This window comes from Galeopterus variegatus, unplaced genomic scaffold, assembly GCF_000696425.1.
Source record: "Galeopterus variegatus unplaced genomic scaffold, G_variegatus-3.0.2 Scaffold2329, whole genome shotgun sequence".
Classification (NCBI taxonomy): Eukaryota; Metazoa; Chordata; class Mammalia; order Dermoptera; family Cynocephalidae; genus Galeopterus; species Galeopterus variegatus.
The window spans coordinates 158,242-181,956 of record NW_007728440.1 but is presented as its reverse complement, the minus strand read 5'-3'; the positions used below and the strand labels follow the sequence as shown (position 1 = coordinate 181,956).

General features: G+C 37.1%; 1 protein-coding gene across 2 annotated transcripts in view; it reads right to left on the bottom strand.

Annotated features, from left to right (window-relative positions):
• Positions 1–23,685, bottom strand: part of MAP7D3 (MAP7 domain containing 3) — a 28,710-nt gene extending 5,025 nt beyond the window's left edge. Inside the window, exons 1-14 of one of the 2 annotated variants that reach the window (XM_008581328.1) lie at positions 23,555–23,685; positions 19,261–19,359; positions 19,085–19,168; positions 17,932–18,095; positions 14,868–14,982; positions 11,113–11,205; positions 9,743–9,868; positions 8,304–9,043; positions 7,650–7,777; positions 7,202–7,410; positions 5,413–5,542; positions 4,040–4,181; positions 2,421–2,525; positions 945–998 (exon numbers count right to left, since the gene is read on the bottom strand). In XM_008581328.1, the coding sequence (XP_008579550.1) occupies positions 945–998; positions 2,421–2,525; positions 4,040–4,181; positions 5,413–5,542; positions 7,202–7,410; positions 7,650–7,777; positions 8,304–9,043; positions 9,743–9,868; positions 11,113–11,205; positions 14,868–14,982; positions 17,932–18,095; positions 19,085–19,168; positions 19,261–19,359; positions 23,555–23,615 (2,250 nt within the window). In that variant the 5' untranslated portion in view covers positions 23,616–23,685. The remainder of the gene's footprint in view (positions 1–944; positions 999–2,420; positions 2,526–4,039; positions 4,182–5,412; positions 5,543–7,201; positions 7,411–7,649; positions 7,778–8,303; positions 9,044–9,742; positions 9,869–11,112; positions 11,206–14,867; positions 14,983–17,931; positions 18,096–19,084; positions 19,169–19,260; positions 19,360–23,554) is intronic. The other variant, XM_008581329.1, reaches the window with a different exon arrangement.
• Between the last annotated feature and the right edge of the window lie 30 nt (positions 23,686–23,715).

Here is a 23,715-nt window from a genome sequence, read left to right as displayed (position 1 = left end):
AATCAGGAAATACTAAAAAGTTTTTGGCAGCTGCTAGAGGTAAAACTTCTCAGGCCAATGAGCTGAGTGAACTTTGAGATGGTGACTCCCAGAACTTTTCAGAAATGACCTTTTTATTCTAAATTCTCATGCTACTTAATGATATGGATGAACACAACCGGGCAATTGTAAATCAGTTTTGTAGCACAGAATGTAAAGAACACAGAACCTAGAGAAAACAGGCATGTGCTCCATCAAAAGACATGATGTTGGGGTAGGCAAATAATTATGAAACAGACCCAAAAAACACTCACCACTTACGGAAAAAAAAAAAAGATAAACCTGACTTCGTTAAAATGAAGAACTCCTGGTTCCTCAAAAGACATTAGGAGAGTGTGAGGCAAACTACACCATGGGAGGAGATACCTGAAACACATATATCTGAAGGACTCCTAACCAGAGTAGGTTAAAAACTCTCATGAATCAATAAAAAGCAGGCAGGTGGCAAAATAAGAAAATGAGCAAATGACTTGAAAAGGTGCTTCAACAAAGCGCATCTCCAAATGGCTAGTAAGGATATGAAAAGGCACCCAACTCCACTAGTCATCAGAAAATACTGATAAATTCAACATTAAAATCAGGAGCTTCTATCCAGCAGAAGACAATATTAAGAAAAGGCAAGCCATAAACTGGTAGAAGAGTCTTTAACACATAACCAAAAAGAAGCAGTATCTGGAAATTTAAAGAACTACAAATAATTAAGAAAAAGACAAACCAACCCAAAAGTTTTGGGTGAAAGACCTAAACAAGCACTTCACACAAAGGAAATCATGAAAGCTAACTAAAGATGCTCAACCTTTTTAACAATCAGGGAAATGCAAATGTGATACCATCAGATTGGTAAAAATGAAAAAGATGAAATAACAGGAATCCTTATACACTGCAGGTAGGAGTACAGGGACTACCTTTAAGGCAATCACATCAGTCTTTCTGGTCCGTTTCATTATTTCTTCAATTCTCTATTTAAAGGAAAATAAAAACATGAAAACAAATTAAAAACCAAACAGTAGTCCTGAAGGGTTTTATTATCTCCATTTCACAGAGATGGACAAGGGCAGTGACTGCTCCAAAACCACAGACTTCACCAACAAAAGGCCTCGGGTGGTAGTTGAGTTCCTCCTTCTGAGCCCAGTTTCAGCTATAAAATGCCTTGACTGGTGACAGTTATATTTGTTATCATAGCACAGACATCCAAGTGACAATTTCTCACTCCTAATTTCACAGACGTGGAAATTCATTACTTAGACCAACCCCATCTTCTTGCAAATCAATTAGAGCTTTTAACCTGATTTTAGTCTTTTTAAAAACATTTTATCAATATACAATGCAGTTTATTTGTGTCCCTTTACCAATTCCTCCCTCCCACCCATCAACATCGTATCTCTTCACTTTTCTTAACAAGTTAAAGGAATTGTGGTTGTTGTGTCTTCTAGTCTTAACAGACCAGTCCTGAAGCTGATGTTAATGAAAATAACACACCTCAACAACGCCACACTGTCAGAGATTTTTGTTACTAATAAGAGAAGACAAGAGGCAGAAGAGGGATGTGTTCTAGGGAGGGATATGAATTCTCTCCCTCGCATCCACTTCTTTCCCTGAAGACAAAGAGAGCTGCAGCTCCCTGGCCACCTTGGGGTGACCGATCTACTGACAGAGAGGCCTTGCAGCACCTGAGCCAAGACAGGGACTCCCAGATGAACCACGTGAGTTGTGCAACGTGGCCCTACCTTACGAACAGCCTGCACCTTGGCCTCTCAGAGAGGCCTGCACTTCCTGCGTCTTCTCACACTGTTGTTGTAATTTCCAGCCCAGTTTAGAAGAATTAATAACTTCTTTTTTTTTTTCCTCTTTGTCTTTTTTCATGACCGGCAACGGATCGCAACCCTCAGTGTGGCGCCCATACCAGACCGGGACCAGCAACGGGATCGCAACCCTCAGTGTTGCGCCCGCACCTCGCTCAGCCAGTGAGCGGCTGGTCTGTATGTGAGATCCGAACCCTCGGCGGGAGCACCGCCACGCTCCAAAGCGGCGCACTGTAGCAGTGTGCCACCGGGCCGGCCCAGAATTAATAACTTCTACCAACCCTTCCCATGAACAGGAACAATTCTGTTCAAAGGAGCCATGTTCCCAGAGGTTTGATATATTAACTCATTGCTGTAATAGTCATCAAGGGTCCATGAGAGAGGGGTATGGTCAATAAGAGGAGAGCCTTCTACATAGGAGAGGTCAGATCCTTGGATAAGGAAGGACAGAGTAGAGTAGGAAAACAATCAGGGTGTAGTATATACCATTTGTGATTTTTAAAAACACATTCTGATATCATGTACCCCACATTGTTTTAAACAAAGAATCACTGCCCCCCCCAAACAGTGAGAGAGTACCTTCTTTCTTTCTAATCTTTCTTGTAAATTTTGTAACATAATCCTCTCGCGCTCCTTCTTGCGTTTATCAGCTTCCTCTTGAGCTTTCAGCTTGGCATCCTCTTTCTAGGAAATTTGTATAAAATTATTTAATATCAATATAGCTGAGTGACATCAGAGAATGCTAGTTTAAAAAGTTAATCAGTAAAATGTTATCTAGCATAATAAAAGTGTAACCTTTTCCACCAGAGGTGGGAAAGGGGGAGAGGGTAAGTGAAAAACTGGTAAAGGGCCACAAAAAATGATTACATTGTGTAATGTTGAATATACTAATTATCCTGATTTGAGCATCATATATTACAGACAGGTATTAATATTCTAAGATTGTACCTCTCAGATATGTACAATCAATTATGTTTCAATAAAAAAATGGAAAAACAAACAAAAAAATAGCTACAGTACATGCATCAAAAGCCTTAGAATATTCATACCCTTCAATCCAGCGATCTGACTTGTGGGAAATTATACTGTAAAAGTAATCCAAGATGCAGAAAAAGTTTTAAGCTCAAAAATATTCATTGCCCACATCATGTGGTTGTTACATATGATATCTAGAAAGACCTTTTGATAACATGAGAAAATGCTAATGCTATGTTGAGTTAAAAAAACAAAACAAAACAAAACCCCCAAATAGCAATCACAAACAGAGTATGATCTCGACTGTGTAAAAAAAATATTGGTTAAAAAAAGAAGGTAATAAATCAAAAACATTCATGGTTGCTCAGGTGGTAACTTTACGGATTATTTTCTTTATTCTTTTCTGTTTCCAAAATTTTTGCAATGTGTGCATGACTTTTACAAGTAGGAAAAGAAACTTTTAAATAAACTTCAAGCATCAAAAAATTTAAAAAGAAACAAAACCTAAAAGAAAAGAATGTATGTTATCTTGAGGATTCAGGACCTCAGGGTTATCATTATGAACATCAGACCACCTTACTTTAAAAGTATGTGACTGTGGAGCTATCCATTAATGTAGCAACAGGAGCCGAAAGTCTCACTTCTCAAAAGCACTGAGAGGATTCTTAAAGGTATCTTCCTGAGTAATGCAAGTATATGCAATCATTTATGGAACACGTAACAACTTGTGACGAATGATACAAATGATAAAACTGGGAATACAAATTGGGCTCAGCTTGGAGATTTATTTACCTGGTGATTTGAATTTAGATGGGTGAGACATTATGACTGGTGAATTTGGTGATTATAAACTTGTAGAGGTATTCACAATGCCTTATCTTCTCATCTGTTGTGGGTGTATGAAGTGCAGTTGTGTTGTGTGTGGCACCACAGAATGCAAGATGGGAAAAACTGACCTGGGACGTTTAATCCGTGCAAGCAATTTGTATTTCAAACTAAAGGAGTACTAATCTACAATTTGCTCCTTTCTGCTTTCACTACGGGATTTTCTGAAAATGACCTGCAAGTGGTATTGGGTAATAGTGAGACTGTCAGGTAAAAACACAGCCAGAGAACACTGTATCTGCTCATCATCTTTTTCGGAGACACAGATTTTGCTTTGGGTTTCAACTGAACTTTATAATCTGGTTCTTATCCCCTGATAAAGTGTCAAGCCAACAAACCTGAAGTAGTACATCCTCGTCATCGTGATCCTTACATCCTTTATTCATTCTCATCTCATTTTGTTGCTGCCCATCTTCAAATTTCAAGAACTCTTCTACTTGGCTTTCAATTGTTGCCATATTTTTCACTTTCTCGATGAAACTAAGAATATTTAAATAACTCTTAGTATTTATCTTGGTCACTGCCATATACAGCTTGCAGTAGTGTGTGAGCTTTTATAGTGAAACTGCTTGTGTATAGTGATATAACTTATATTTGCACCAGATTCACTACATTTTCTGTGTTGTTACTGCACAAGATTTACACAATTTCACTCTTTTTAAATGGGGGAAAATAGCCGTTAGGAGTAGAAAAGGATTTCTATCAAGTAGTATACTACTTTACATCTTAAAAAGCACACATACACATGCACACGTACAAGACAGATAATCACTCCTTAACTCTTTTAGACACATAAGATCCTCCAAAAGATCTTATTTACACATGCTCACATCCAATCTCACATGGGGGTGACAGGGGTCATTTAAGCAGGATGTGCTAGTGTCCCAGTGTTCAGTACTTTCAAATGCTAAATGAGCTCTGTTTATATGAAGCAATGAATAATATTGTTCAAGTTACAGTTTCTTGCTATTCACAATATCCCATTCTCCTTTCTCCTGAGCCCACAGAAAGAATATGGAAAGTGTATGATTGTATTTCAAAGAACACTTAATACTTAAAAACAAAGTCAGTACTGTAGTTATTCCTTGCAGGCAATGGACAGAGGTTTACATTACAGGACCTGATGTAAAATAGGCCTCAAGATGGAGGGGTAAGAAACCTTTTGCTCACATTTGAATATACAGAACTGTACATGAGATTTGCTATCCATAGGAAATCCTTCCAGCAATGACTCACCAGCCTGATGAGATTCAGGTGTCACAAAGATCACTGGAAAGTACCCAAACTAAAACATGAGTAAGTGTAATTTCCAAGTTTACAAATCGTTTAAAATAAAGATGGGGTGGATGCCAGCAAACGCAAACAGACATTCTTGTGTGATCACTCAGGTGCTATTGCTGAGAGCTGAGAGACCAAACACTGGACATGAGTTCAGTCTTTATGCATTCTCCAAGCACACCTTAATGGCACATGAAGTATGGAGACTAAAAAGGACTGCACCATTCATCCACACACCAACTCAGCTATTTCAAAGCCTTGAGATGTTTTCTATACTGTCTTTACTTGTTTAGAAAGCAATGAGACATTTCTGATCCTCAAAGAAGAAAAAGTCAGTTGCTGTTTGAGAATTTATACTTTGAGGGCAATATTTTAACTTTCAAAATTTGGGACCCAGCCAAGATTTAGAGTATAGAAAGGATGATATGTTCACCTTGTTTCCATCTCTTCCTGTAGTCTTTCATCTTTTTCTCTTTGTTCACGAACAAGGCGGCGTCTTTCTGCCAAAATTTTTGTTGCCTCCTCGGCACTCATAGTCCCAGGTGTGTTTTTATTACCGGGATCTAATTTAAATTAACATGAGAAACAGTTAGTTTAGGAATCTTATTGTCTCTTAGTCCAACAGAGTGCAACACCATCTAAAACATTAAGAAAATCCAAACAGATTGGCGGGTTATCTCAGTTGGTTAGAGCATGGTGCTGATAACACCAAGGTCCAGGATCCGATCCCTATACTGGCCAGATGCAAAAAAAAAAAAAAAAAAGAATCCTGGAGGCTGGCCAGTTAGCTCATTGGTTAGAGCACAGCCTTGTAACAGCAAGGTCAAGGGTTCAAATAAATAAATAAAAGACAACAAAAAAGAGTTCGGATCCCCATACTGGCCAGCTGCCAAAAATAAACAAACAAACAAATAAAAATAAAAAAACCAAACAGTATGTGTGTAGTCCAAAATTTATAAGTCACAAGCAAACTGTAAGTGATTATATAACAGATTTTGTTCAAACTGCACCCTTAACAATAGAAATAACATTTTGTTTCTTTTTAACTACTTGTTCCAAAAAGAAATAACGTACTTCCTATGTTTTAGCTGTTTTAAGATAACTGAATCAATTGACCCTACTGGAAAAGAGAAAGATACACTGAATATAGAGGAAGACAAGCTTATGCTTCGTCCAGATGAAGGGTCCAAACCTTAAATACTCGACTAAACAAAAATACATTGGCATACATTTTAGATTTGTGCATCATTTTTTATATAATCACTGTTTAGCTAAACTTTTGTACATACATTTGGTTGATCATAAAGTGGCTAACTAGATAACAAAAGAAACCAAGACTATCAGTAAAATAAGGTGAGTAAATGGAGGCATATAATAATTTAGTCTATGTAACTAATTTCTTTGTTTTAAATAAACTACATATGAAAATAAGAATTTTAAGACATACCAGGAATGAATAATTTATAATAAAAAGATTGTTTCTGTTGCAAATAATTCACTGTAGAATTCCTTTAAAAAGCAAAATTCCTTAGTGTATTTAAAATTAAGTAATGACCATGGGTATTAAGAATACATGTGACAAGCAAAATAGCAATATAGCACTTTCAGGAACCTGTACCTGTACACTAAACAAACCAAGGAGCACCATGTCTTGTGGCCTGTGTGTGTAAACTGATTCACATCTCCTGATGAAAACCTGCTCATCTACATATGGCTAGATGTGCTCTAAGAACCATCCAATATCAGAGCTGGAAGAACTGTAGGGATCAAGTCCCTCATCCAACCTGCACTTTATTTTATTTTTTTTAAATGACCGGTAAGGGGATCTTAACCCTTGACTTGGTGTTGTCAGCACCACGCTCTCCCAAGTGAGCTAACCAGCCATCTCTATATAGGGATCCGAACCCGTGGCCTTGGTGTTATCAGCACCACACTCTCCCAAGTGAGCCATGGGCCGGCCTTCAACCTGCACTTTTAACAGAGGTTCCAAAAATGGATTTTTCAAAACACAGGGGTGTGGGTAAGTAAGAAGCTTTGGCAAGGACAAGCAAGCAGAGAAAATACATTCCAGTGTATTAGTGATCAGTTCAATTCTCTTTATCTAAAAGAAAGATCACTGCCTAAAGTTCCTTCAGTTGGGGAATAAAATGAAGTTGACCATTCCCAAATTACCTTAAAATCTTTTGTGCTGCTAAAATAAACTCGTTAGTGAAAAAACTTACCTTCACAGATCATTTGCCTTTGGCTCCCATCCTCACATTTGTTAGTGGTTTCAGAAACTGTTTCTCTTTTCTTGTTGACAGTACCTAATGGATTCTGTACAAACGGGCTACACTGAACAGGTATTACTCTATAAGAAAGTGAATACTGTGCTGATTGTTTTGATATGACTGATGAAGATGACCAGAGACGGTTCTTTTGAGTTTGTCTGCTGAGAAAAAGTAATACATGTGTGCCAATTAATTTTTAGTGTACAATTTCATGAAATATGTCTTGACGTTATGAGATAATGACATTATAACCTGGGAATTTCTATAAAAAGTAAACACATTTTTAAGGGTTTTTTCCTTTACATTTATGTTACCAGTAGGATACTATTTTATAAAACACTGACACAAAATATGTCATGGTAAAATACCTATCAGGAACAATTGCAAATAAGCTACTTACTTAGTGTTGATGGGAGAAGATGAATGCCACCTTCTTGCATGTCCCAATGACCACTTATAACATGGTATGTGTGACGATGGGCGCTTCTTGGTAACAGGGTTTGAGGCCTGTTGGTCCACTTCTGATGTCTGAACAGATCAGTGCAATAAGAAATTACTAGCAGTTATTTCACTGCAGCTGGCTATTCTTTTTAAGAGAAAAACATTGTGAATGATATACAATTATAGTTCCTTAAACCCCTAGCTTTCTTTTAATGCATGAAAATCAGACATTTTCTTCCACACTAACAATTTATATTACACAATTCAAGGAGATTACAGAAATAATTAAATTAAAAGAAATCTTAATTAAGAAACCTAATTAAGGGTTTGGAATATTTCTCAAAATATTTTTTTTCGAAGTTTAGAAACATATAAACTGTTACATTTTCTCTCTTCTACTAAAAACTAACTAATACTCCAACTCTGGGGGGTTACTCTGATGCAAGAAACATCAGAGGATTTTAAAGTATTAGTTTAAGTGAATTATCCTATTTTATTCATTTTACTGCAGAAATAAGTCAGTTATGTTGTGAAATCTGACCTATCATGATCTATGCAACAAAATTATACATATTTGAATTAAAAACTTGTCAATGAAAGGCACTTGACAAACCTGTGGAGAGTCTTTCATTTCGGCCATGAGAGGTGCTTCCCCACTCTCCTCAAGGGATGCTTCCATATTATCTTCAGGGATCACTTCCATGCTCACCTCCGGGGATGTGTCAGTGCTCACCACAGGGGACACATCGAGGGATGTGTCACTGCTCACCACAGGGGACACATCGGCGGATGTGTCAGTGCTCACCACAAGGGACACATCGGGGGATGTGTCAGTGTTCACCACAGGGGACACATCCACGTTCACCTCTGGGGATGTTTTCTTGCTCACCTCAGGGAGCACTTCCACAACTGCCTCAGGTACTTCCACACTGTCCGTGGGGGTCTCTTCCACAGTCACCTTGGGGGGCACTTCCAAAATTGCCCCAAGGGGCACTTCCACAGTCTCCTTGGGGGATACTTCCATGGTCAATTTGGAAAATGTTTCCACGCTTACTTCAGGAGGTGTATGCATACTTCCCTGGGAGGATATTTCTACGCTCACCTTGGGGTCCATTTCCGCGCTCACCTCGGAGGATGCTTCCCCGCTCACCATGGAGGAAGCTTCCACACTCGCCTTGGCAGGTGCTTCCACACTCATCTTGAGGAATATTTCTACTTTTTTGTGCGGAGTCACTTCTAAGTTTGTCTGAGGAAGTACTCCCGCTATTGACTCGGGAAGCATGTTAGTCTCCAGTTTATCACTACTATGGCTACGCAAGGGCTTCTTTACATACTGCATTATATGAGTGATGCCTGGAAGTGAATGAGGACAGAGTAAAATTCCATAAAGTTAGAAATCTAACAAGACAGAAATATATCATGTATACAGTATAAGAACAGGAACAGAGAAGAGAGACTGTTAGGAAATCACAGGGATTACACACAATAAAGGAAAAGTTTAGTGAAATGGATCTCAGACACAAGACAGAATCATCACAAAGTCCTTCAGAAGCAACACCAACAAGAGTTGCTGTGAAAGCAATAATCTATTACAGATGAAAATAAGATGCCTCTCCAAAGCTGATGTTTGCAATAAGCTGTTTCTATTTTAATCATGCCATATTTCAGAATAATTTTCATAGAAAATTAGGCTGAAGGGCAGCTCAATGTTATTCTTTCACATTTTAGGAAAAAAAGGAGGGTGGTGCAGGCAACTTTCTCCCTTCATATTAATGAAGTTTTTCTATACTTTAAAAATCCATAGAGCTTTAAAATTTAATCACCACCCACAGTTAGCTACCTCATTCGATAAATTACTTATTAACCAGGTAACTACTCTACCATGCTAGAAGTCATAAAATAAATATGCAATACCAAATGTTGAGTAAAATCACTAATTTGGTAACTATTGATTCCAATTCTTTGATGCCGAGATGCAACAAATTAAGGGATAGAGCCTACTTTAAAGTGAAAACACTAACACTTTCAGGCTTTCTACCATATGTCCATTACCTGGAATATCTTTTCCAGGAACTGAAAGAGCAATAGCACTTTTACTTCTGGCCAGTGAGGCTTTTGTTGGGATGAGCAGGCGACTGATTAAATTATTCTCTGGAAAATTTGTAACCGAGTGATGAGCTAAATGATGAGAACAAATAAAAAATAATTCAGTTTCAGGTCTCAAGTAAATGCAAAGCAAAAAAGAGCAATGTGAACTGATGTACATGGTACTTTCCAAGCAACACATTAAAAAATAGGATTGAACACTGCCATCCAATTGGACTGCACTGTCAGGAAATAGATTACCTGAATAAAGAGGAAAAGGCCACAGCACACCCACAATAACCCCCAAAAAGGACCATTCCCCATTGTATGAAGTCTCTATGACACATGGAGAAAAAAGTGGCACATGACAAAACAACTTTTACAGAGATTCCTATAGATATATACTACTGACAAATCATACTGGACAAAAACATTGCCAAGGGATTGAGTAAACTCTTTTGTTAAAAGCAAATTTTGTTGTAAATATCTTGCTCGAATAAATCTTTATGTTCAAAAAGATCCCTGTGACACTGGCATTTGTTCTAAAAGATTTGACATGAATCAACTAACTGAAGTCTTCTGTAAGCAAATGGCTCATTATGAAACAAAAAGTGACAAACACATGTGAAAGGGAAATGCCAGGGGGAGAAAGGTGTTAAAAAGAAACTACTTTAGGGCCGGCCTGGTGGCTCACTCAGGAGAGTGCGGCGCTGGTAGCGCTGAGGCCGCGGGTTCGGATCCTATATAGGGATGGCCGGTGTGAGTGTGGTGCAGACAACACCGTGTTGAGGGTTGCGATCCTCTTACTGGTCCAAAAAAAAACTACTTTAAATAAAGTACTTTAGTAATAATTACAAAATTTTGTGTGCAATAATCATCAGTGAAAACATGCACAAAGAATATATGTGGGTAATGCTATGAAACAACAGAGCAAAGCTTTGAGTTCAAAACGTGGCCAGTAATTTATAACTTCTAAATGCAAATTGATGAAATGTTCTAAGTGAATCAAGCCGTCCAGCACAAACCTATCTGAAATGTTCTAAGTGAATCAAGCCGTCCAGCACAAACCTATCTATACCAATATTCTATGATTTATTTCCTCAGCTTCACTATAGACCCCTTGTCAGAAGATGGCAGGAATCATACACTCCATTTACAGACAGACTTTTCTGGCTTCAGCCAAATAAGAATAACACCAAAGAACATTTTTCAGTTCAAGAAGGTGTATTTTGGATCCCAACTTTAGGAATGACTTTTCAAGCAACCCAATGTTAACATAAATACTCATATACCTCTTTTAAACTACAATTTAAGATTTGTATTTAGAAAAAACTAACCATCTGGCTTTTCTTCCACTTGTCCTATATTAGTAGATGAATGTAGTTTGCTCTCTCTTCTATTTAAAGATGAGCTCTTCTTTTCCTTTTTTTCTAGAGATCAAGTGCAAAGGAATATTATTTTTCACAAACTACTTAAATATATCATTTCAGGAGTGTGCCATTCCTTTTTTCAAACAAGTCTTTACCTTCTCTGCCCTTGTTTATAAGAATTTATTTAATTTCAAATATTATGGAGAAATTCTACATCCCCAAACTTAAAACTAGTTTACTCTTTAAGTTATCTGAAATGAAATAAAAATTAAGGGGAAAAATGTCTGGTACTATCTTAACAACATCAAAGTTCCAAAATTAGGAATATACAACCTTTAATTTTAGACAAAATCAATGTTATACTAGTTATAACTAGTATTTTTAAAACAAAAATGAGTATTAACTTCTGGTACAGATGTCACAATTCAAGCAACCCAACCATTCATAAGGAAAAATAACCTGGTTCATATGGACATTTTTCCATTTCACTTGAAATATTCTAGCTCAGGAGAGTGAGGAATGTCTGTTTAAAAATAATTTCTCTTTTGTGGACTTGTAAATTAAAGAACATATTGACAATATAGCATCATGTGAAAATTCATCGAATTGATAATGTGATTAAGCAGCATGAACCACAGAGGTGCAACAATTCAATCATGTGATTAAGTCACGTATCCTTCATTAGCATACTGTAAGAAATGACAAAATAGTGTAAACAGTTATTATGAGTCAGCAGTGAGTGGAAGAAAAATAGGCTATTTGAATCAACCAAGATTTAAAACAGGGTTATTTAAAATATTACAGGTGAGATTATGATCTTCAGTTGAGTTTGAAATGTTGGTCTCTCTGGATTGAACAGGTTTCATTTCAATTTAAAGGAATTTCACAAAGGTAAGAAATTGCCAATATGGGTTTTATTTTCCCTGGAATCATTAATTACAGCATTCATCACATCAGAGTGTTCACACTGTACCTTTAAGTAAGTTATTTCACAAAGTATCTTCCTTGTATTAAAAATTAGTAAAGAAATCATTTAAAAAGTTATTTGGAATTGCTCTTTCAGTGCAGTTTAACTGTTATCTTGAAAGTCATCATCTGTCCCTTCTTTTCACATCTCATTAATATGGCAAGTGGACATATTAATGAAAGCATACTAGTGTTTGCTTATTATATTAAATATGTAATAAATGTCTGTGGAATAAATCTTTGCTAATTCCTCAAAGCAATTAGATAGTAAAACATAGCCAATTCTTATGGAACAATTAAGGTATATTAAAATGAAAGCACATAAACATAACATTGCAAATAATGTTATCTAATTTTTTTAAAGGAACTAGTTGGTGAATAATAATTTAATTTTACCATATGACAAGGTGCTAGAGAAAATCTTCCCACATTAATCTATGGATGAACCCAGGCTATACATAAAAGTGCTTTGGGATAGCATATTGAGGGTAAAGGTAGTAAGCGGATCAACTTTTCCACTACAAGACCATTACAGGAGAAAATGTGATTCACTCAGACTGACAACAAAATAAAAGACCTCTTGAGCTCACTGTTGAAAACTGTAAGAGTCCTAAAAAGTACAAGTAACGTAACATTAAGTCTGAGCAAAACAAAAATCCTTCTCAACATATTAAAACTGTAATACTGTTTCAGACAAAAATGGAAATCTTGGGCTGGCTGGTTAGAGCGTGATGCCGATAGCACTAAGGTGCAGGGTTCAATCCCTTTACCTGCCAGCAGCTGCACACCCCACCCACCCCACTTTCCCCTACAAAAAAAAAAAAAAAGGAAATCTTTTCCACTAAGTTAACCACTGCTACAATATACTTTAAATGGTATCCAGAATCTTTTGGTGTACTGGAATTTTAGATCAGCATTGCCCCAAAAATGTCAAGGCACCTAATAATGAAAAGAAACATTTTTAAAATTCGAATTATTATGCCTTTTTCAATTCACAAGGCACAAAAGAGGTATTTATTTATCTTTTTTAATGACTAAGTTTGAGGGAATAATGTGGAATTCGCTTGCCCTATCTCTTTCTTGCCAAGATCACTCCAATTTTTCCCTCTGAAAAGAAAAAGGTTTTTTTTGAGGGGGGGGAGAATTGATGGGTATGATTGCCTAATTCACTTTAATTATCAGTAAGAGGCACCATGTGCTACAAGCCAGAAATGGTCACTGACGCACACACCCAATCATGGATTTTTTTTTTTAAAATAAGGAACACTAACTAAAAGGGCAAACACCAGGAACAAAAACACATTTGAAGTATTAATAGTAGATAACTTCGTCTTATTTAAAACAACATTGTATTACCACCACCAAAGAGTTATAAAGTGGAACTTGGCAATACATCTATCATTAAACATTGTTATCACTTTATTTGATTTGGGGGAAAATATGGACTTATAAGTGAAAAGTACAATTTAAATATCATGATCCATCTATCAAATGACCAAGACATAAATCATTAAAAAGCATGTTAGAGCAAAAATCACTTAATTTCTTGAGTCTTAACTATATAACAAGGAAGGTAATTGGAAGGTAATTATACTAGCCTGCAAATTTCACAAGATTATTGTGAATAACAAATATGATATATGTAAAGCAGATCAACCTGCCACTGTTATATATATATATGCTATTATATGATACTTTTCTTAAATGAGGTAATATTCACAATAGTTAGTGGAAATTAAATGACTAATCCAAATGGCCCCTAGAAAAACACAAACTTATAGGTTATCTAGAATACAAATTAATTTTAAAGCAAATTATTATGCCACTTAATGGCAATGTTTTTTGGCTGAAATGTTTCAGTTTAAGCAACCTGAGCCCAACAATCCCATGTGATATATTTAACACAAAAATCACAAAATAAGGATTTATTTTGACAAAAATAAAAAATAGTAATGACTGTCTCTCTCTCTCTACTGTAAAATAATGTGGTACTCTTCTAAAATAAATCTCAGTGTTCCACAATGTAAGTAAGTGGTACTGTAAAAAATACACATAAAAAATTGATTACATTAAATTGAAATTCAGTAGGATATATGAAATAACTATTTACTCTTGGCAATAGAATTTTGAAGAACTACAGATGACACAGACATTTGTTTGTTGAAAGCAGAAGTGTGCTGTTCAAGTTTTTCAGTAGACAAAGATCGTTTGTTGGCTAAGAAAAATATGACATTTATTGTAATCTTATTTCAAGAAGAAAGCATTACCTGAAACAAGATGAGTTTTCATGATATATTTCTATGGAGCACAGACATACATTAACTAGGTATATGATGTTCACTGTCACTCATTCTTACCAAACTATATAAATTTAACTTATGTTTTATAAATTTCTGTAGAATTATGTCCACATATAAGAAAATTTATAGTGACTCCAAAGTAAACAAGGCAGACTTCGCTTGTTTGTAAAATATATATTGGATAAACTATATAAAGTTTAGTAATTATGCATCATTTTAATGCTGATTGTAAGTTTAAGATTTGGGGTACACTGAGTTAAAGAACAGCTATTCTAAAATGTCACCTGTTTCTTTTGCAATGGCATATGACAAATTTAAATATGAATTTACTACATATGGCATTTTCATTTAGGAAATAAAGATTAAAACCTTGAAGTAAATGCAACCTTTTACTAATAGCCAATATTTAAATATGAACATTAATGAACTTAAAATTTAATGATTGTTATTAATTACCATATTTACAGTCATTAGTCATGTTTGCAGAGCCTTCCCATGACCATCTTTTTTGCCGATGATCCACTCTGTTGCTCCGTTCCAAAGTACGACAAAGAACAGCTTTATATTTTTCCTATTTAAAATAAACGTCAACACGTTTTTACATATTCATTATACTGGTTAGTATAATTTTGATCTGATTTATAAAACAACCCCATCTCACCAAATAGGTAAAAAGTTTTTCTTTGTAATAGGTCAAAGTTTAAAATTGGAGACATGTCTCAGGTATCAATCAATACCAGTGCTTCTCCTGCATAACTCATTTTTTATCTTTTGGACCTGCATCTAGGAACTGAACATGATTCCCTTTGCTTATATCATTAGGAAATTTAGAGCCAAATTTGTAGCCTATTTCTAGCAACTGTACAAAGAATGAGTGGTAGACTTTCGTGTATGCTCTATGCTCATCATAGCTATGCTTTATTATTTGCCTACTTTAATTTCCCCTTCTGCTTGATTCTCTCAACCATTTATTTTATCATCTGGTATGGTATGTGTTTTGTTAGGTCACCTTAAATTATTTGTGGAATGAGGCAGGAAAAAAAAAATCAACACACATATGAGTGAAGTCTATGCCAGAGTCATCTATTATATCCACATTTGTGACAGTTTAAATTCTGGTGTTACCTAATAAAAAGTTTCAAAAAAGATAACTGGTATCTTTGTCTCGCCCTCGACTTCAATGTAAACTGGTTAGGATAACAACTATACAACTTAAATGCCACACTGTGGCAAAACAATGCCACTTCCAGAAATGAGTTCCAGAAATGAGTCCTTTTCTCAGATATTTCTCACCCCTGTACTGTAACATACTATGGACTATACTCAGGTAAGCAAATCAACTTCAGGGCCAGAGGTTTTCTATTCTTCCCTAACAACCGTTTCATAGTCACATCATCCTTACTATGTACCCACCGTTTCTTTGAGGACAAAGATAAACATACTAGGAAAATGCAGAGCAGTCCACATCCTCTGAGGAGAAAAGCAGCTGTAACTTTTAAAATTCATCTAACGGTAATACGTGAAAATTATATTTTCTAACAGAAAGCAAGTTATTCTAAATTACCTAGAAACCCTGAGACTATAATAGACTAAGAACAGAGATTAATCTTGTATTATGAAAATATTTCTGATTCATACAAATTCTATCCCACTGTTTCCAAATGTACTGACGCTCTGTGCTCTCTTTCAGGTTCCTTCTTGCATTTGCGGCCACGCGTGGCTCATATCTAAGTTCCTAGCCTGTCTCGTATGTATCTCCTGTCCACGCTTGCCCCTCCTCAGCACCACCGAGTTTGGGTATTTTCCCTGCTCTCTGGAATTTCTTTCTATGGGTAGCCTGCTTACAGTGTCTCATGTCCCCTGCTCTGTCTGTCTCCGACTCCCCCACACTAGCTCTCTGGGGCTGATTCTCTTTTGCCTTTTCTCCTCGTCTCCATGTCTCTGGCTCCCTTTCTGTCTGTGCTGTCATTTTGCTGCATTGTCTTCTCTTCCCCGTGTTCTCTCTCTCAGCTTCCTCCTTCTCTAACATGGTCTTCTTTTTCCCTCCCAATCCCTGGGACTGTCTCTCTCCTCCAGGGACCCTCCCTCACTCTGCACACAGTTTTCTATTTTACTTTCTTTGGTTCTCAAACTGTCTTTATTTAGTTCATATTCTTTCTCTGGGCTTTATCTCTTCACCACAGATACATAAAATAAGGAGACGTTTCACAGAGGATGATGGAGAGTGACAAATTCTGAGTGAGAGTTTACCAAACATTGGAACATGAAACACACAGAGCACAAACAACCACAGGAAAAGGTTCAGAAAGAAAGAGGTAGTGAACCATGGGTGGGGAAGAAATGGCATGAGAGAGAGAGAAGGCCTAGAATACGGAAGATCCCCAGATGGGGTTGTAGGGCCAGGGCGAGCATGTGCAAGCCACGTGTGTGCACAAGGAAGAGGAAAAATGAGCCCCGCAGAGAGAAACAAAGAGGAGACCTTTCCTGGGGATGGAAATGGAACCAGAGAGAAAAGGAGAGAAAAAGAAATACAAAAATTAGAGGAACACAAAATAAGAGAGGGAGACAAAAAATACACACACATACTGAGAGAACGACAGGCAAAGTCCAAAGATGGTGGAAAAGAGAAAAGCTAAGAAAGAAAGCAGAAAGAAAAGCAAGCCGCCTCAGGCAGAAAGGGCCAGAGTCAGACAGAGAACCAGAGACAGACTAAGACTTATCTGCAGGGACAATTAGGAGTCACTGGAATAGAGAGACAGAAAGAGAATGGCATTGCAGAGACCATGCCAGATTCAGAAGGAGTCAAGCATACTTGGAGTAAAGTAGTGGAAGGACCTCAAGAGAGAAATTTGCTATCGATGCCCAGTAAACAACAACAAAGGACCAACTGACCAAAGAGGGACAGAAGGGAAGGAGAGAAGGCAGAACGAAGCTTCTGACTCACACCAACAGAGTGCCAAAGACACCAAAAAGGATCCCAGAAAGGACAAGAGAGCAGCAGTGCCACAAAACAAGAGAGGGAATGCTGACTATGAGCCACAGGTCCGGAGGGGCCCTGTCAGGAAAGGGACCGTGAGGAACACAAGGCACAGGGCAGGGAGGGAGAGACTGTGAGTGCACACAAGGGGGAGCCAGGGAACACGTTAAGGGAGAGCAAGTGCTCTTTGGCTGGGGCACATCAGGGTGGTAGGGGTGACAGGGAATGCTTTCTGGTAGTAGAGAGAGCTGCTCAGAGCCAGCCTCAGGCCATGTGCCACATCCTGATGGTGGCGGGGCTCTGTTCCTGGATCTGCAAGGCTTCTGGTGCCCTAGGCTAGTGGGTCTAATCTCCAGGAATCTTATCAGGACAGGGGCAAGAGCCTCTAATGCTGAGAGGAAGGAGAAAGGAAGAAGAAAAGAAGAGCTGGGATTGACTCTCTTTTCACAGGGCCAGTAAAGGCAGAGAAGGGCTAAGAAAAATAATATCCCAGACCCAGGCAACACATGTATCCTCTGATGAACAGGCTATAAAATTATGTACCGTTTCTTCTTCTAATTTCTGTTTTCTTCTTTTTTCTGCAGATATCCTGCGTTGCTCATCTTTCTCTTTTTGAGCTCTCAACTTTCTCTGTCTTTCTTCCATCTGTTTTTCACACTGCATCTTTGTTTTTCTCTCTTTTTCCAACAGCTGCATTTCTTTAGTGGCTGAAATATTCCAAACACATTTTCAAGGTGTAAGAGCCAAGAAAATATTTAAGTTTTCCACATTACACACATAGAAGGAAAAAGTTAATATATATCATTCCCTTTCTTAAAATAACATAATCTACTAGTAACTAAAGATTTATTATGTAAGTGAACAAAGGTGGCCACTAAAAACCCACTTTCACTGGGTGTTCATTTAACTCTGGAGAACTGGATTGTCTAAGCCAGATGACTCTCATCCTGTCCAAACAAAAATTCCAAATTAAGAAGAAATATTTTCTTTCATGTGATATTTCTGCTGATTTAAACTGAAGTCAAACCCCACCAGATTAATATGCTGTACATTAAAAGACAAATTTAAAAAATGCATGGCCAGAATATATGCTTTGTTTCCTTTTACTAGGAAACTTTTTTCAAACTCCTCATCCATATAGATCATATTACACATGCAGCTGTAAAATCCTCTCCCAAAGACAGTACTGTTTTTCCATCTCTCCTCTATCAAAACAAATATATTTATATTCCATTTGAATAAAGTTGAGCACTTTTTGTCAGCGGATTTAGAAGATCAAAGAAGATAAATAGTTGAGAAGCATGTTCTCAAGTTTTAGAAAGATTATTCTTTTAGATCCTAATTTATACAATGTCACACTTTAGAAGCATAGCAATCAGTTAAACAGACACCTCATCTGTGTTAGGATTATTAGCAATTTATTTTGATTTTTAGGATCATTTTTACTGATATCCCATTTTGCTTGTTTTTACAAATGTTGAAAAAATTTTCATACCTTCATTTTCAGAAAATTAAAGCTAACAGAAACTTCAAAAATTAAAAACTTTAGTGCAAGACTTTTCATAGGCCTTCTTTAATATAAAAATTATAATCTACCACATGAACATATAAGGAAAAGCAAGTAAAACCATTTTGGAAATATATAACCTTAACATAAAATTCATTCATTTTGATTTTTAAAAAGTCTAAAATATACCATCTTGTTGTTTCTTTTTTTCTTCTCGGCGTTCCTTTGCTAATTGTTGTTTTACATCATTTTTAAGCACAGATCCATCTATTACTAAAAAAAAGAATATGGTTAGACATTAATAGGATATCAAGTTTTAAAGATATGACACTATGACATCTATCAAAGCATTACAGAAATTCTACCTGGTTTAAATGACGATCTTATATTTGAAGACGGGGACACAACAGGGGTAGTCCCACTTTGATTTCTCCTCTCCTCAGCAATTACTTCAACTGCAGCAACTAAAATACAGGGAGATAAAGGAAAGGTGAGATACTAAGAATACAAACAGCTAATACAGGGGTCTGCAAACCACAGCCAATTGAATCTTTGATGATAAAGAATAGGATCATTTCTATAAGGTAAAATCATGACTGATTAATCTGGGTCAAGAACAAGAATGTACTGAGGACCTATAATGTTCAACAATACTTTAACCAAGAATTAAAAGTGTTTACTGTGGATGTCCCAGAGTATTTGTAGACATAGAGATAAGAGTTGTTAGTGTCAGTGGTAGCACAAGCTTGTGGATGAGTAGGAGCCAATGATTAATACTTTCAAAAATGTTTGAGAAGACATTACACCAAGTATTAGAAATATTGAGGGGGCAAGGAATTGGAAAATACAAGTTTTGTCATAAACTGAGAATTTATAAAATAAAAGTTTAAGAATTTATGGATCTGAATCTGGAAGCAAAGTGCTAACAGTGAGATCTTCAGAGATTGGGCCTCATATTAAGGAGTACATTTATAAATTACCTAGATCGGGGGCTTTCTACCCTGGTTGCAAACTAGAGCCACCTACATAGCCTTTAAAGAAAAAATTAGCAATGCCTGTCCTCCTCCCCCAGTCTCTGGGTGTGGGGCCCAGGCACCTGCAGTTGTTAAAAGTTAAAAGCTCTATTGTGATGCACAGTGAAGGTGCAGAGAAAACCACTCTTCTGGAAGGAATCTCCAATGAGATGATAATCATTCTCGGTAGAAAAATGTCAAGCAAACAAAGCGTATAATATAAATTATACAAAGTGCTAACACATGCCCTGTGTAAACAGGAGAAAAGTAATCAATGAACTTCAATAAAGGTGAAGTATAAGATTAGGGGAGCACAATTTGAGGGAAAGTAAGAAAAACTAAAATAACATGAGTTATTATAGAGGATTCCTGAACCCTTTAATTCCATATATAGCTGTATCTAAAATGCCCCACAATACTGGGCATCTTTGGGAGGAGTATGGGAAAAACCAATTCTGTTCTAGCCTCGTACAAAAGCACAAGAAATATGTCTTTGTGATACTGCATACGAGTTTGGTTTCTATACATCAAGAAAAATATAACAGTTGAAGATGGGCAGTTAAAATAAATAAAGGAATAGGGGGTTGTCCGTGCACTTAGAGAATGGACCCTGAGATGTTAATTGCCACTGAGGAAAGATATCTGAGAGTGATTTTACAGTGTAACCTTGAAAGTGACATCACAATTTCTGCCATGGAGATCTCCACTTCAAAAGAGAAAAAAAGATTTTTTTTTTCACCCCAGAGACCTAACAGCTCAGATAAACTATGACCTAGCTGGATTTGAAGTTTAGACTCATTCGAACTTCCTTAATAATTTAACTACTGGCAATTTTGTGAACTACAGTTATCTTCTGAATTTGAGCACTACTGTATTAACATTCTTAAATTTAGTCTATAAATTAAACCCTTCCACATACCCCACACTCCAAACATTTCTATGTGAGCACAGAGAAAATAAAGTGCCTTCTTCTATTGTTTTTGCACATTCAGTTCTCCTGCTTAGAAGTCCTAAGGATAGTCCATATTTACACAATTAGCTGACCATAAAGACAATTTCTCTCAAAATGTAAAATTTTACCAGATTAAAGATTTTATTAAACAGAAATAACCTTAGAAGTAGCTGTGATGGGAATAATGAACCAAATAATATAAAGGTTAATGTGCAATAATATCAAATCTGATTTTTAAACTTTATATCCAAATTCCTACAGGCAAATAATACACTCACAAAAAGGAGGGCTTTAAAAATTATTCAAAATGTCCAAGCAATGGGAGAAAGCTTTTATGTATGGACTTAACAGAGTGAACATTTAATTCAACTTCACTGAATGAGAGACTTTACTTAACATTCAGTTAAAATACTAATTCCACACCCAAATTAAAGTAAAAGTTACCTTTTGTATAGAGATTAAATAAGAAAATGTGCAGTTTATTACTAAAGCTGAATTATAAGTTGTAATCTACATTTATGGTACTTTTCTAAACACTACCTTAACAAATAATAACGAATATTATATATCACTTCACCATTTACAAAGTTCATTTGTATTACCTCGTTTAATTCTTACAATCCTATAAAGTAGACAGACATCATTATTTTCCCTTTTATTTTTTTTAACAGATGAGAAAACTGAAACTAAGCATAACTCTCCCAGATCACACAGGCAGTAAGTAGTGAAGCCAGAACTTAATTTAATTGTACACTAGCAACTTTATATAGAAATATTAAAGTATTGAGGAAAAATAACAGGCAAACAAAGAAATCTGCAACCAGGCAGATTCATGGAATTTTGCCTGAAACAGCCAAAGTCATAGGGCTGAGAGAGACTTCCAGAAGACTCCCAAGTCCAAACCAAAGATAGAATATTTCGAAGACAATAAAAATTGGAGACAATTTTCTACATATTTAGAGCTGTCCACAAGGGAATGGCTACCTGGAAAAATACTAAGTTCCTCATTAAAGTACAAATTCAAGTTTGTAGAAGCTGCCCAGGATTTTATAGCTGGGACCCTGGACGCTGGACTAGATCTCCAGCTCTAAAATTCTATGAAAATCTGGATCTCAACCCCAGTAGCTTTATCTGCATTTGTATAAATTATTCTTTGAATAATTCATTCTAAACTGAGAAATCATTTGTGAATTTAGAAAAACAGGAAGGGAAAGGTGACAAGTCAGTGGCAAAGTTTCTTATACTCATCTATTTGAAATATTCAAATAAATTTTTATTTTAAGACCATGCTGTATAAGAATATGAAACGTGTTTTGTTAAAATAAGTATATTTCTTTGGTATGCTCCCTTAGCACAGTGCTACGCATGTAAAACATAACTCAATAAATGAATGTATGCATTTATATATTAATGCGTACATACATAAATGTATAAAATAAATGTGCATAGACTGTACCGTGCACCTAAATAAGTTGTTTGTTCAGGACACTGTCTTAACTCTTGCAGTCAGGCTCCCAGCAGGAAATTGAACTTTTAGCAAAAACATTACATTGTCTCCTTTATCCCTTTTCCAATTCCTAATATGAAACGGTCAGTTACTAGGGTTTTAGATTAAACCTTTTTTTTTTGGCATGGCTTTCAAGTTTTTAGTTTGAAACGCTGTGAATTCAAGCAACTGTTCCATACATAATTTTAAAATATTTTCCAATATTCAACATACAAATGCTTTCAGGAGGTATCCAGGACCACAGCTCCTTCAACATATTGGAACAAACTGGTTAATTTCAAACACTGAAATAAACCAATGCCAGAGTGCCTTAGGTATCAGTAAGCAATACAATAGTTTATTATAAACTCTCTCTAGGTGAACAATAAGCTAGAGACAGAAGGAAGATTCCTTTTTCCCTATGGAACGATGAAAGTGCATTTGCTTCCAATAAAATCTTTGCAGAGTTGATTGAAAAGGTTCTTAAATAACATATAGCCTCCCAATCGCAGCCAATCTAAACTAACTTTTTAATTGCAAATGAAAAAAAAATCCCTAAGGATTTCAATAAAAATCGATAAAATCGTTTTATTCATGCTCAAAGCCAAGCCTAGCCTGCTCATAGCCTGTGAGCTGGTTAAAAGCAAGCAAGAAATACTATTTCGCTCAGGTAGTCTCGCGGACTAAGCAACGCAATGCCAAAGTTTGTAAGATGAACGGTTTTAGCGGGAAAAGAAACTTTTCGGCGATGGGACCCGTCGAGGAGAAAGCACTCTGAAGTGCTGATTCTCGTGCAGTTCAGCCTAGGGACTGCAAGATGTCCCACGGAAGGTGACATCTTGTCCAAATCATGTGCTACAGCAGGCAAATCAGGAGATGCACACAGCCAAGTTTCATCCCAACTTTCACAGCCCACCCTTCTCCCCCCAGTTCCTTCATTCCTGGACCGAGACCAGGGGGGTGCGGGAGGTAAACCTTTGGGAGAGGCAAGACTAGTGATAGTCCAAGAGGTTTAGCCCGCGAACACGCGGGCCGGGGTGCAACACCCTGGGGGGTCCGGTGGGGGTGAGGGGAGGACTGGACGGCGCGAGGCGACGCCAAAGCCAAGTTTTCTAGAGTGCGCCGCGCCTCTGGGAAGCCCGCGCTCCCGTGCGGGTCCGAGTCCCCTTCCCCCCACCCCCACCCCAGGGAGCCACTGGCCCGCTCACCCATCCGTCGCCGCAAACCCTTCAAGGATGTGCTGCCACCGACGCTGACACGGTCCGCCATCTTCGGTCCCGAGCGGGGAGCCGCTGCTGGCGCTCGGGCCACAGTGCGCAGGCGTCGGGGCGGCCTCCGCGGCGGCTCCGGACCGCGCCCCGGGGACGGG